The sequence below is a fragment of the Solea solea genome, chromosome 1, assembly GCF_958295425.1.
Source record: "Solea solea chromosome 1, fSolSol10.1, whole genome shotgun sequence".
NCBI classification, from domain to species: domain Eukaryota; kingdom Metazoa; phylum Chordata; class Actinopteri; order Pleuronectiformes; family Soleidae; genus Solea; species Solea solea.
The window spans coordinates 24440699-24455669 of NC_081134.1; the positions used below are offsets into that span (position 1 = coordinate 24440699).

At 41.3% G+C, this 14971-nt stretch overlaps 1 protein-coding gene across 2 annotated transcripts in view; it reads left to right on the forward strand.

Moving 5' to 3' along the window:
* paxip1 (PAX interacting (with transcription-activation domain) protein 1) overlaps positions 1-14971 on the forward strand; it is a 39637-nt gene that overhangs the window by 4368 nt on the left and 20298 nt on the right. For both annotated transcript variants that reach the window (XM_058626395.1, XM_058626396.1), the window contains exons 2-8: positions 6714-6848; positions 9291-9334; positions 9679-9742; positions 9853-9963; positions 10055-10130; positions 10903-11433; positions 12793-12905. In XM_058626395.1, coding sequence (XP_058482378.1) covers positions 6714-6848; positions 9291-9334; positions 9679-9742; positions 9853-9963; positions 10055-10130; positions 10903-11433; positions 12793-12905 — 1074 coding nt within the window. The remainder of the gene's footprint in view (positions 1-6713; positions 6849-9290; positions 9335-9678; positions 9743-9852; positions 9964-10054; positions 10131-10902; positions 11434-12792; positions 12906-14971) is intronic.

The window sequence follows — 14971 nt, forward strand, 5'->3', positions numbered from 1 at the left end:
AGGCATCTGCTGCGCAACTTCCAGTCATTGTCAATGAAGTTGATGGTGAGGCTAATGTATGGCTCAGTAGTCCGGCTGGACCATAAATCAGTAGTGGCCGAGTAGGCGTCAAGGTGGCGAATTTCGTTCATTACCCGTACCTCCGTGTACAGCTCTGGCAAGTGCTGTATTTAATATACATTGTATGTATATGTATTTAATACTAATTTAATGGCCACTCCCCTTTTACCACCGAATATGTTTTACTTTTTTATTTGCAACAAGATATACAGTGTATAAGGACAGATATTCAGACCACTGAACTTTTGAAGAAAATGTAATGCATTATTATTTAGAATTAGGAGATTATTGGCGCTCAATTGATTTATCACGGTATTGCAAAATCCATATCATGGCGCAATGTCACACCAGTGCTGACTATGACACCGGTATACCGCCCACCCCTAGTGTGTGTGTATGTGTATATATATATATATATATATATATATATATATATATATATATGTATGTGTGTGTGTATATGTATATATATATATATATATATATATGTATGTGTATATATATATATATGTGTATGTATATATATATATAAATATATATGTATGTACAGCGGAGAAAATAAGTATTGAACGCGTCAACATTTTTCTCACTAAATATATTTCCGATGGGGCTATTGGGATGAAATTTTCACCAGATGTCAGTAACAACCCAAGTTATCCACACATACAAAGAAATAAAAACAAATGACTCCACAAATGAAGTTGTGTGTAATAAAGTGAAATGACACAGGGAGAAAGTATTGAATACACTTGCTGAAATTTATTTAATACTTAGTAGAAAAGCTTTTGTTGGTAATGACATCTTCAAGACGCCTCCTGTATGGAGAAACTAGTCGCACACATTGATCAGCTGTGATTTTTGCCCATTTTTCCACACAAACTGTCTTCAAATCTTGAAGGTTCTGGGGGCATCTTCTATGAACTCTGATCTTCAGTTCTTTCCAGAGGTATTCATTTGGATTCATGTCAGGTGATTGACTGGGCCATTCTAACAGCTTGATTTTCTTTCTCTTAAACCAATTGATTGTTTCCTTGGCTTTGTGTTTGATCATTGTCTTGCTGAAATGTCCACCATCTTCAGCATCCTTGTGGATGGCAGCAGATTCTTATCAAGAATATCACAATACATTTCTCCATTCATCCTTTCTTCAATTACATGAAGTCTGCCAGTGCCAGATGCTGAAAAACAGCCCCACACCATGATGCTCCCACCTCCAAACTGCACTGTTGGTATGGTGTTTTTAGGGTGATGTGCAGCACCTTTTCTCCTCCAAACATATTGTATGTTATGACAGCCAAAGAGTTCAATTTTGGTCTCATCAGACCAGATTATATTTTCCCAGTATAACATTGGCTTGTCCAAATGTTGTGCAGCAAACTTTAAGCGAGCTTCCACATGCCTTTTCTTGAGCAGTGGTGTCTTGCGTGGTGAGCGTGCATAGAGGCCATGGCGGTGGAGTGCATTACTAATTGTTTTTTTTGAAACAACTGTACCTGCTTCTTCAAGGTCTTTCTGAAGGTCTCCGCGAGTGGTCCTTGGTTCTTAGACAACTCTTCTAATTATTCTATGGACTCCTCTGTCAGTAATCTTGCGAGGAGCACCTGGTCGCGGTCGGTTAATGGTGTAACGATGTTCTTTCCACTTCCGAATAATAGCTCCAACAGTGCTCACTGGGACATTCAGAAGTTTAGATATACATCTGTAACCAATGCCAGCCGTATGTTTGTCTACAATAAGCTTGTGAAGGTCTTGGGACAGGTCTTTGCTTTTACCCATCTTGAAATGCTTCTTGAGTGTCACCTTGGTAATGAGAAACCTTTATAGGCCACCAATTAGGACTTATCCAGCTAATATTAGTTTGCACTGATAGGGGGCAGGATTGCTTCCTAAATACTGGCTTCCTGTGCCTTCTTACACCTTTTTTTCTTCATGTGTTCAATACTTTCTCCCTGTGTCATTTCACTTTATTACACACAACCTCATTTGTGGACTCATTTGTTTTTATTTCTTTGTATATGTGGATAACTTGGGTTGTTACTGACATCTGGTGAAAATTTCATCCCAATAGCCCCATCGGAAATATATTTACTGAGAAAAATGTTGACGCGTTCAATACTTATTTTCTCCGCTGTGTATATATATATGTGTGTGTGTGTGTGTGTGTGTGTGTGTGTGTATGTATGTATATATGTGTGTATGTATGTATATATATATATATGTGTATATGTATAGCGAGGGTAAAGCCTTTGTTCTCCACAACCGGAGTATGGCCATATCTGCAGCTCTTAACACTCCAATCGCGTCAGTAATGTCTTTAGCCTGGTCTGAGCCTGCCGGAAAGGGCTCCCATCACTGTAGGCTATAGAAAGAGGTTAAACATGCGGCATTCATGTGAACACATAACTGGCTTTTTTTCCCCAAACCAATTTCAACCAATCATTGCGTTTCAGACTAAAACACAGCCAATCCGCGGGTCACGTGCACCGAACCGTGGGGGGTGAGCCGTACGGATCAGCTGTGATCCATTGCACCACTAGCTGCCAGGGACTAGGGCTGGACAATTAATCTAGAGCTGCAACTGACAATTATTTTCATAATCGATTAATCTGTCCATTATTTTCTCGATTAATCGCGTGTTCAGAATGTCAGAAAATCTTAAAAAATGATGATGTTCTTATTTTGACAACAAACCAAAATGATTCACTTTTAATGATTTCTTTGTTCTCCAAAGAAATTAAGAAAATATTCACATTTAACAAGTTAAATCAAAGGTCGCAAGTTACATGATCTGCAGACATACATTAATAGTCCGCTTTTATCAAGAAATGTTTTGTTCTTTGCTATTTAAACTTTCTCTCTCACCTTTAAGATAAATACAAGAAGAAACAATAATTTACCCCTTGGGAGCCTTAGAATGCCGCCTCAAATATTCAAAAGTGTGTAAAATTAAACTAATTAAAATAATATGCCAATGCAGTCTCTGTAGTCACTGTGCCATGGATCACCAGCCGCTCTTCTTCAGCTCTGAAAACCTGGGCTCCAGTGAGGCTGTGTGAAGAATGCTCTTATTGTGCATGCTGCTTGTGTGTCACGAAGCAGCCGAGCATGCAAAGGAGCAATCTAGGGGTGGACGATGTGGCTCAAAACTCAAAAACTTCATTTCATTTAACATTAAAATCGCGTTTCCGTGCAGGCAGCGAATACGATACTTAAAACAAAGACGTCATATTTCCAGCTGTCTCTTGCGCTGTCATTCATCGTCTCGTGTTTGGAGACTGTTTGACTGTGTTACCAACTACTGTCAATGACAAGTAACTAAAGTCAGTGTGAGAAAAGACACTAGATATCACTAGAACACTTCTTGTTTTTAGAGATTTAACACTGTGCACTGTGTGTGTCCCACTTTCTGCCTGCAGTAAATACAGTTAGATGGACCTCACTTGTACAGCAGAATTTTGCATTCTCGTACAGTATTAAGGTTTTTTACAGGAAGTCGGTATTTGTTGCTAGTCGCCTTTTATTTATTTAATTATTAATTTTTTTATTTTTTTATTTGCTAAATGCTAAATATTGAACCACAAACGTGAACATTATTTCCCTTTCCTTCCTCTGGCTTGGTTCATTCTGTCTCTGTTGTTTTATATCTAATGTTTACAATGTTTCCTTCTGTTTAAACTACACTTTTTGAGTCACTGCTGTAGACAATAATACCGTCTTTCTGCTTTGGCAGATCTTCAGCTCATCCTAATTCCTTCTCAATTCTTTCTCAATTCTTTCTTTATCTCATATCATCATATCGCCCACCTCTAGAACAGTCACACACACAGTGTTCAGTCCTCTGAAATGTCATTATAATTGTAAAAGAAATGGTAGTGTTGAAGTCCTGTTTGATGCTGGTATAGTATGTGATGGTAACCTATTCTCCCCTCACCCTCTTTTTGGGGTCCCTGCTTGAAAATGACGTGCCCAAACTAAACAGAGGATGATATCTATGCAATAACAAGCTCTGTGTGAATGATCTCTGTATCAAAATAAAGACAACGCTTGTGGGATTCCACCAGAAAGTGTACGTTTAGCTGTAGATGCCACTGTGTGATGGAACCCACTATAAATTAAGGATTATTAATGTGTGAGTGTGTAAACTGTGCAGTGGTGTGTTATATTTACTAGAGCTGCAACTAACCATTATTTTCATAATCGATTAATCTGTCAATTATCTTCTCGATGAATCGTTCGGTCCATTAAAAAGTCAGAAAACCTTAAAAAATGTTGATTGGCGTTCGTCAAACCTGGAAATGATGATGTTCTCAAATGTCTTGTTTTGTCCACAAAACCAAATGATTCACTTTTAATGATTTCTTTGTTATGCGGAGCAAAGAAATAAAGGAAATATTCACATTTAAGAAGCTTAAATAATCAGAAATCTTGTTTTAATCATGAAAAAAGCTTTAAACCAATTAATCTACTAATCTGCATGTATTATACGTTGAATGTCTATCGTTAATGAATCCTGTCTGGTCTGGGTGAATTATGAATACAATTTCCTTGCTAGGGCTTTGCAGATGATTTTGAGATCTGCGTTTATGAGTGTTACTGCTGCTGCTGCTGTTGCTGTTACTGCTGCTGTTACTGCTGCTGTTGCTGTTACTGCTGCTGTTACTGCTGGACTTAAACATTGAAATATGCCAATTCTGATATGTTCACACTCATAGCCTTTACTATACATCTCTGGCTATGACGTTACACCAAGGGGACGCAGGGGGACATAAACATTAGATATAATAACACAAATGGAGACGGATTGAACCGAGCTAGAGGAAAGAAAGGGGAATAATGTCTGTTTGCTTTAGTTATAAAAAACACATTATGACACAGGAAACTCTCGGACAAGATAAAATAAAAAATACATTTTAAAGCAAGTATTTTATAGTTCGGTTAATTTGTTAGGTATCTGAATATTTAATACTCAATCATTGATTTCATTATTTGGCATTTTTTCCACCAGACATTTTATGGCATTATTCGGGCCACGTTCGAGAAGGAACAACGTGAGATTCTGAGCACAGAAAAATCTATTTTACAAGCACAGAAATGATATTTTGAAGAGAAATTATATATAATTTCATTTGAGCAAAAAATATATTCTGTGCTCAATATTCTGTAGTTGCACGTTTGCAATTATTCATTTTAACGTGCAATAATAACCCCTCTAACCCAGTTTTACTCATATGCCCTCACAAAATCTTGCTCCTGTGCTGCAGACCGCTGCACGCTCACTTTCAAATCTCTCCCTTCTGTGCGCGCTCAACTTTACCCGAGCACTCGCTCAACTTTTTCCACTAATTTTCTAAGAAAATATTCACATTTAAGAAGCTGAATATCCTACTCATTTGGCGTGTTATGGAAAATATATTTTTCTGTGCTCAAAATGTCACATTGTTCTACGAATATGGCCCAAATGTAACGCCATAACATTTTGGCCTTTGACAACTTGACACATGACAGCGGCCAAAAGTCATTGGCCAGCGTAAACTCTGCTGTGAACGCATGCACAGTGTGTGAAATCGATGAATCTTCAATACACATTCGTAAAGATTCGTAAATTCATAACTGGATTTGTTGTAACTTTTTGAGTCGTATTCTCACGGTTGTCAATTTGTATTCATAAAGTTAATAATAAATGTATTTGCGCATCTTTTTGACAGTTGTCTTACCCCGTAAGAACCTTCTGTTGTCCTTTTAATCACAACACAAATAACAACAGTTATGACTCTTAAAGCTCATGTGTTTCACTCGGCTGCATCAGTCAATAAAAGAGATATTACAGAATGAAAGATCAGCGTATGAATGTGTGTTGTGAGCACATTATACAGTTGTGGTAAGCATGTTTTTGCAAAGAGTCGGGGGCTTGAAACTTAATAATGTGGCTCCAAATGATGCAGTAGCTTCAACTTGCAGATAATGGCTGATTGTCTCGGTCAGACGTTTTTTCAAATGCCGCATTGAAGAACAGAAGACCGGCTGCAGACACCTTCCTTCTTGGAACTTCAGCTGCACATCTATTGCACACTGCAGTCATGTTATTTTTGTGGGAAACAGAACAAAGAAAAAGGTCCATGCTTGTGATGGCGACGCCATGTTTATGTTTACATGGGTTAGCACAGGGCTCACAGGGTGGAAATGAGCATAACCAAGGGAGTGTTGGCTAATTCGAATTGGCTGTACTGATCGGCAATTTTATTTTTTTGGACACATATTTGTGTGAAGTAATTCTTTCCAATATCGGGCCAGAAATGATTGGCACCGATAGTTATCATGCATCCCTATTAATAATTTTATCAGAACACACGCTAACATCCAAGACGGAAGGTCATTTGTTGCTTTGCTGGTCAAGTATGGAAGACATTTCCATTTCTCTCTGTTGCAAAGAACTAAATCCTCCTGTTGCATTTACCTACTCCTCAGATGGAGTTGGTTATTCTCTTGCTGTAATTACATCTGTAAAGTCTGTCAAAGTAAATCTTGCTTGCATGCTTCATCTTATAACGTGAGCTGCTTTTGTAACAGCTAGAAATGTGTTGAAAAGTACTTTTTGTGCTTGTGTTTCTGTTTGCGTCACTCTTGGACTGAGATAGAATCTGCTGATATTCCAGGTTGTGCAGCTTCTAAAAGCAGGAAAAGGGAAGGAAGTGTCCTACAATGCTCTGGCCACTCACATCATTGCAGAAGACGGAGACAACCCAGAAGTGAGCGAGTCCAGAGAGGTGTTTGATCTGCCGGTGGTCAAGGTAAGGCTTGTGCTGTATTACACTCACTTTGGTCCTGGTCAGTCCCATTTTTAAGTCTCTCTCTCTGTCTCTGTGTCTCTCTCTCTCTCTCTCTCTCTCTCTCTCTCTCTCTCTCTCTGTCATACGTGTTTAACAAAGGAGAAAGTGATCATGATTATAACTAACTGTCATCATAAACAAAGTTATGTATTTGTGTTTATTATGTTGGGGACCCAGGCCCAGTGTGGCTGTCATCTCCATTGTCCTTTATGAGCATGGCATAGTGAGAGGCGGGCTTTTAAATGATGGAAGTCCAACACAAAGGACTGTTTGAAGGAGTCATGCTCCCAGTGTCCCCTGCACTTCACACCTATGTGTGAACCAGGAAACCCTGCAGCCACAAGCTTCCAATCCCCCCCGCAGAGGAGACGTGGTTTGGCTTGCTCATGCTGCACGTGATCCTTTGTTCATGCACGCTGTGCTTTGAGTCCTCGCCATTCACAACTTCCTCTCACACTCTGTCACTTTTACTCATTCTTGTGTGAGACCTCACTCTCAGACGCCCTCTCATGTTGAACATGAGTGCCTGCAGGCTCGCTGCTGTGCATGCCGGGGGGTTTTTACTTGGAAAATTTCACTATGGGGAGCACATGGCGAGGGGGCGGAGCGACTGAAATCTGAGGTAAAAATGGGCGTTCTGAGGCTTTTTAAAGGACCTTTATGGTGGCTCATGAAGTAAGGGCAAGTAACTCAAAATGGGCAAGTAATCACAAAAACAAAACTCTGTGTTACAGAAAACATGTAGCTGGGGGAACACATGAACAAGAAGCATCTTTACTGGCAACAACAATATAACTAGGGATGCACCGAAATGAAAATTGTTGGTCAAAACCAAAAGAAATTATTATGAGACCAGCCTTTTTTTCTCTGCTCACTGCTCCTGTGCTTCTCCGTATCCAACGCAGTGTGTGTGTTTAGGTTAATGTCTTACTGTTGACTCATAAGCCCCTCCCACTACCTGATTTCCCCCCCTCCCCCTTCCAAACATCTGTGTTTCTAACACCTGCATTATAAAAGCTGAAAATGTGGATTGAAACTTGAAGTATTTAGACAAAGTGGTATTCTGGTGGACTTTTAAAGGAAACCCTTTAAAACTTGGGGAGAGAGAGGGACTCACAAGCCCCTCCCCCTTCCAAACACCTTTCTAACACCTGCATTATACAATCTGAAAATGTCCAAAAAAACTGTTGTTGTTGAAAAACCTTAATATGTATCAAACATTTCAGTTAGGTGAGAAAGGTCCGTTTAAAGTCTGAACCACGTCTCTACGTTAAAGTATGACGACACTGTGAGGCTCCAAACTGGGCTGGGTTGTGATCCTTCTTTCCCATTCATGTGTATTTGGAAATGATTTGTGTTTTTGTTGCCACGGTTACTCAAAACTCGAAAAAGTCATAGCACAGGCTTTCCGATCAAGACGCACATTTTGATATAACGTCTCAAAACTGTGGGACCAGTTATGTGCCGTTTAGTGGTGCAACGGATCGTCATTGATCCGTGATCCGTTCGGATCAATATCTTCGGTTCGGCACACACGTGATCCGCGGATTGATTTATGAAAAAAGAAAGTTGTGCGCATGTTCAGTCCACACACAGCGTGGTCATGGCGAGCGGAGGAACGGAGGAGCTTGAACGCCCCGCGTCATTTAAATCCCCTGTATATAATGACGAAGGAAAGAGGTTAGTGGATAAAACCGTGACGGTGTGTAGGCACTGAGGCACAAGAAAGCCATATGACAGTGGAAACACATCAAGCATGGCCACGCATCACCCTGGTGTTTCACTGACAGGAGTGAAAACGAAGGCTGCTCAACAACCGTTTATCACCGCGGCATTTAAGCAGCCCCTTGTTGCAAAATCAGACCGGGCTAAAGCCATCACAAACACCATCGGTGTGTTTATAGGTGCAGACATGAGGCCATATTCGGTTGTGCAAAACGTCTGGCACAATCTTTGGGCGGGTCCCAAAGATTGTGCCAGACTGTTTTTCCTGATCCGAAAAATGATCCGATCCGTGACTCTGATCTGCGACTCTGATCTGCGGAACGATCCGATCCGTGAGTTTTTTGATCCGTTGCACCCCTAGTGCCGTTGCATTCTGCATGCTAGTGCAGCAGCAGGCACGAGTGAACCCACTGCGCAGGGCCTGAAGAAATCACACTGTTTGGCACTTTACTTGAATGTTTCTAATCTTTTGTTCATGAGTGCAATAGAAAAAAGTCATGCCAGAGAATCGTGATCTCAATTCTAAGCCAAACAAATTGTGATTGTCTACATGCACCACTGCAGAGACGTGGGTAGATCATGGGCGTCAGTTACTGTACCCTATGACCTACATTTTCTAAATGTTATTTTTTTTTTACTGCTGTATACATTTGTATTTACTGCCTGTATATCTTACAGCCGTCCTGGGTGATCCTGTCAGTTCGATGTGGAGACCTGTTACCGTATCCTTCCACCATCAAGTCAAATGTAGCTGAAATCATGATCCTTATGATCCATTATCATGTACAGTATGTTGTTTCCAGTATTTGTGATGAAGTCCGATCTCACATGTCCACGACGTACCCGGACGTTGTGTGATCCTTGCCAACAATAATTTGTGTCATTTGAAATCGGTCATCGATCCTGAGGCACTGAAGGTTGAAAAGTGTTAGCTCAGCTTAATGTGAATGTTAATATTTAGAATTACAGACATTTTAAACCTTTCTGATATTCTGCAAATATAAAGGTGTCTCAGTAAGAGTAGCATCACTTTCCTGTTGTTTTTCCATAACCCAGAAATCCACAGAGTCACTGGATTTTCCCCAGAGTCGGGACAGATATTCTTTGGTGTGACAGCTTGTCTTCCCAGGGTAACGTTCTACATGTCACGTGTTTTCAAGAGATTCAGTGCATGTACTAGAGGTTGGTGTAGTCACGCTGTGAACACCTGTACCCTGACGTGACCTTTTCTTATACGCAGCTTCCAGATGATCTCAATGCCTTGTGGGCTTACATAACTTTCTATGGAGGAGAGTGTCAGCTTAACCTCAACAAGAAGGTCACCCACCTAGTGCTTAAGGAACCAAAGGGGGTAAATGTGATTTTTCTGATCTCACGTTAACACAGACTCATGTAATGGAAAATGTATTCTGTTCTGCAATCATGTGTTTGTTTCCCTCCAGCCCAAGTTGGACTGTGCCCTGAAACACCCAGATATCAAGGTTGTCACCCTAGACTGGATAATAGATTCTGTTAAAGGTTGGTGCTCTTCCTGCATTCATGTACTCTTTTATCAATACATGTACATCATAGTATCCTATCTATTATTATTATTATTATTATTATTATTATTATTATTAATAATGATAATGATAATAATTGTATATATGTATGTATATAATATTGTATAGATGTGGACCAAAGTCTAGCTGTGGCTGTCATGTTTTTAAGTCATCATTATTAGAAGGGATGCAAACAGTGTTGTGATGTCAACGTGGATCGCCATAAATAGACTGAAAAAAAATGTAAGTAGTCTTCAAGTTTAATATGTGAAGCCCAGGGAGTGTAATTAAAATAGCAGTTGGCCACAATAGGGGATACTCCAGGTTACAGATGGAAAGAGTTACGCTCAAGTGTAAGGGGAAGTCACACTAAACACGGGTTTGTTCTGTGCGTTTACACTTCAATCAGAAAAAGAAGTCATGACAAGGACAATAAAACAGACAAGTTACCAAACATTTCTAAATGTAACATAAGAATAGGATTGGAGCAGGTGGATATCTTCGTCTGTACTATTTACAGTTTGTATATGAACTGGTTAAATGTATACTTTATGGTCATTATAGCATTAGCATTGCTAAAGCAATAAATCACACGTATAGAGCAGTGTGTGTGTGTGTGTGTGAGAGAGTGAGAGAGATCTTCTCAGAGCAATCTGTCTTTACATGTTAACTGACCACAGTGTAATGATCAGAAACATGTCATTAGTGTCTGATAATAGCATAATAGCTCTTCTCCTGCTCTTCTCCAGACAAAGGCAGGAAGGATGAAGCACTGTATCACCCTAGACTCACATACATGGAGCCTGAGGAAGAGGAGGAGAGCGAGGGAGAGTTTTACGACCAGCACTCCCATTCGTGTGGAAGCTACAGTCCCAGGCAGACGCAGCAGTCCAGCGGGGGCTCGTCCAGTGAGGAGTCCAGTCCCCGCAGAAGACCGGGGCCCAAAAAACTCTATTCCGTTTCTCCGACTTCCTCCCCACGAAAACCCGAGCACCGCAGCGAGCGAATGTTCGACGACTCTGATGACGACTCCTCCACAGAGAAGGAGGGCACCAACCTCAACTGGACACCAGCTGAGGTTGTAGCACTAACGCCCCCTAATCTGTCGGGCACGGCCAGGAGGCGGGGTGGCCCCCCCGGCAGCAAAGACCCGGTGTTGTCTACAGGCAGTGCGATGATCAACCTGTGTGCCACGGTGCCCCCTTTACCTGGCAGTGGAGCGGCACCACCTACAGAGGCTCGCTCTGCAGCTGCTGCCATCAGTCAGAGCACTCGGCAGGGTCAGTACATCAGGACCGACACACAGGACCCGACGGCCGTGCTGGTGGTGTGAATGGTTCTGAAAGATGTGCTGTATCCATGTGTGAGTGAATGGGTGTGAATGGCAAAGCGAGTGTAAAGCAGATTTGAATGTTCATCCATACTAGAACGGCACGATATAAATACATATCATTTACTAGGGCTGGGCGATATGCACTAAAAGTCATTTCTGGATATTTTTTAGCTGAATGGTGATTCTCATTGGGGTTTCCCCCAAAGCATTACGGCATATTAGATCAAATGTTTTCCAGAGGCAAACCCTTTAAAAAATAAGCAAACAATCCATTATAAGTTTAAGCCACATGCCAAAGGTCAGAGGTCACTGAAATAAAAATGCTCCTTGAAAAAAATTTAACAAATCCCTTTCCTGCATGACAATAATATACAGTAATTAAGTCATAAATACAATACTGTTACAATTTTAACAGAAATAAAAACGGACTTAATAAAATTGGAACAAACATGACTAATAAAATAAAAATTGTATCTGTGAAAATGAATGCTTAATTGGGTTTGAACAATTTTCTCATTATTTCACATAGATATCTAACACAGCTTGTTGATATGATAAATAAATAATTTCTTATATTTTATTATCAATATTGACAACTTCGGGCTTCCATATGTCCAAAAGTGACTGACAGTAATGGAAAATAAGTCAAAACTCAGTAAGTGTGTGAACTATGAACCAGCTAGTTCACGCCTCCTCAGGACGAGCTGAACCATAAGAGACCAAGAGAGGCGGGACTTAAGGCAAAACAGTCAATCATCAGCCGGTCACGCTCAAAGCCGGTGTCATGTTTGAGGCAACGACAGGAGAGGGAGGGGGAGTGGAGGGGGAGAAGAGGCAGCTGCAGCGAGCGTGCAGCGTAGTGAGGCAAAACTGAGGAAAAACTGCAGAAAAAGTGTGGGTGTTGAACCCTCTCACTGGGAAAAGTGTGGGTGTTACAACACCCACATCCCCCATGGGTGCGATGCCCCGGTGTGTGTGTGTGTGTGTGTGTGTGTGTGTGTGTGTGTGTGTGTGTGTGTGTCTCTGTAGGGACGCAGGGAAAGGAGAAATAGCTGCGAACTTGCGGCCCACGTATTGTCATTTTAACGCAAAATGAACTATATCGATATAAGCGAATTGTCCCGTGTTGTATCTCGTTTAGAAATATATCGATATGTGTTAAAATATCGATATCGCCCAGCCCTATCATTCACCATTGGAGAGGGAACAGATGAGAACACATTTAATCTAATGATATTACAGTACCAGGTGTTACTTCTTCCTAACTCAGCCTTGTGCTCACCTTTAACCTCTTTCTGTTTTGAAGGTGTGTCAGTTCCGGGGGGGAACTCTGCGTGGAGTCCAGCTGCCAGAATCCTCCGCAACATGACTGTCAGCTCTGACCTGCAACCAGCCAGTCAACCTGCCAACGTGGCACATGTAAACAAAAAAAAGCCTTTACTTACATTTATCTACAACAGCTTTGTTTTGACTTTGTCTCCAGTTGTCCTCTCTCCTCCCTGGAGGACAGTTAGTAAACATGCTTCTTTAGAAGAGCTCAGAATATTCTTGAGGAGCATTGGAAGCATGAAAACAGGGACTAACAATCTAAAATGTTTCTGTGCTGGGTTTTTTCTCAGTATTTTCAGGATTCATATGTTTTTAGATTCTAATTGAATCTATATTTCCATGTTTTTTGCACTGTCCCACACCAATGTCCATAGAGAAAGTCTTCAATTTTACACTCAACAAAAACACTTCCGTGTTTCCCATGAAGTATAGTAAAAAATGTAATATTTCCTACTGAGTTCTCTTAAATTTGATTCACAAATAGTTGTTAGTCTATTTTAGTGAGCACTGCACCATTAACAATAGTAACCCGGCCACCTGGCAGCTCATACCTTTTAGATGTTGCATGATCATTGCACATGTCCATTGGTCTGATGACAAATAACTGTGCAGTTCTTTCATGCAACACAACGTCAAGCCACCAATTTTGAAGGAGCGGGAAATAGAGCTGTGGTCGCTGATGTTGCACAATCCTGTCCGTGCAACACTCAGAAACAAAACATCACCGTTTTGGCCGGAATCTGCTTTGTTCAAATGGTTGAAGCCGACGTGCATACCAGACCGTTTGTCAGGCAACTCTTAATTTGCCTCTTTGGTCTACCAGATTCCCAAAGATCTTGAGTGACAGTAAAAGTGGATCACTGCCATAGATTGTGCTTAAAGCAAGTATAGAAGATGGAGCTATGGGAACTCGCAGGCAATGGATTCTGCTTGTGAAGTGATCACTTCAAATCAGGTACAGGACTGAAAGCTTGCTTATCTTTTTCATTTGACATGCTTTTATTGTGACATCTGAGTATTCTCCAATTTGCGGGTGCAGGGTTACTGTAGGTCTGGAATACTGTCTGCTCCCGCTTTTTCCACTCATGGAAGCCGAGTGCCCAGGTCTTGACCTGACTGCAGTTGTAACTGCGGACATGAACATTGATGGTGTTATGCACTTTGGAGAAGTGATCTCTTCACAGATGAATCCCTGTTTACACTGCTTAGGGCAGATAGATGGTGACCAGTGGGTACGGTGTGGGGTTGGCGAGCAGTTTTCTTATCTCAGTGTCATGAGAAGTGTGGCTCATGGTGGAGGGGTCATGGTATTGGCAGACATAAGCTATGGACAGCAGACACAGGTAGATTTTATTGATGTCAATGTGCAGGGATATCACGCTCGGCTCCTTCACCAGCACCATCACCTCATGCTGTGTAATTATGCACAGCCCCATGGTGCTCGTCACCAATGGGTGATGCTTTGAATCAACGACGGCGACAGCGGGCTCCATGTTAGACCCTGAGGAGGAGACGTCCATTGGTCTGATAACAAAAATAAAAGTCCCATCTAAAGCAGCCACAATCCAGAATCTGCTCCGCTCCCCTGAAAACGCCCTGTGTAAAGCTCAAGGTTAGAGTCCAGTGAAGGTGTTTCCTAATGGTCATGCTTTATTACATTACATTACATGTCATTTAGCAGACGCTTTTATCCAAAGCGACTTACAATAAGTGCATTTAAACATTTGGGTACAAATAAGAGCTAGAAGTAAGTAAGAGCTTCAAGTAAATCAAACTATGAAGTGCTAGTCATAAGTGCGATATATATATATATATATATATATATATATATATATATATATATATATATTTTTTAGTCGAGGTAGAGTCGGAAGAAATGTGTTTTTAGTCGGCGGCGGAAGATGTGGAGGCTTTCCGCTGTCCGGATGTCGATGGGGAGCTCGTTCCACCATTTGGGAGCGAGGACAGTGAACAGTCTCGAGTTCTGTAAATGCCTCTGCGATCCTCTCAGTGAGGGGGCAGCGAGCCGGTTTGCCGATGCAGAGCGAAGTGGGCGGGCTGGGGTGTAGGTTTTGATCATGTCCTGGATGGAGGCTGGACCGGATCCGTTTGTAGCATGGAACGCAAGCACTAGAGTCTTGAAGCGGATGCGAGCA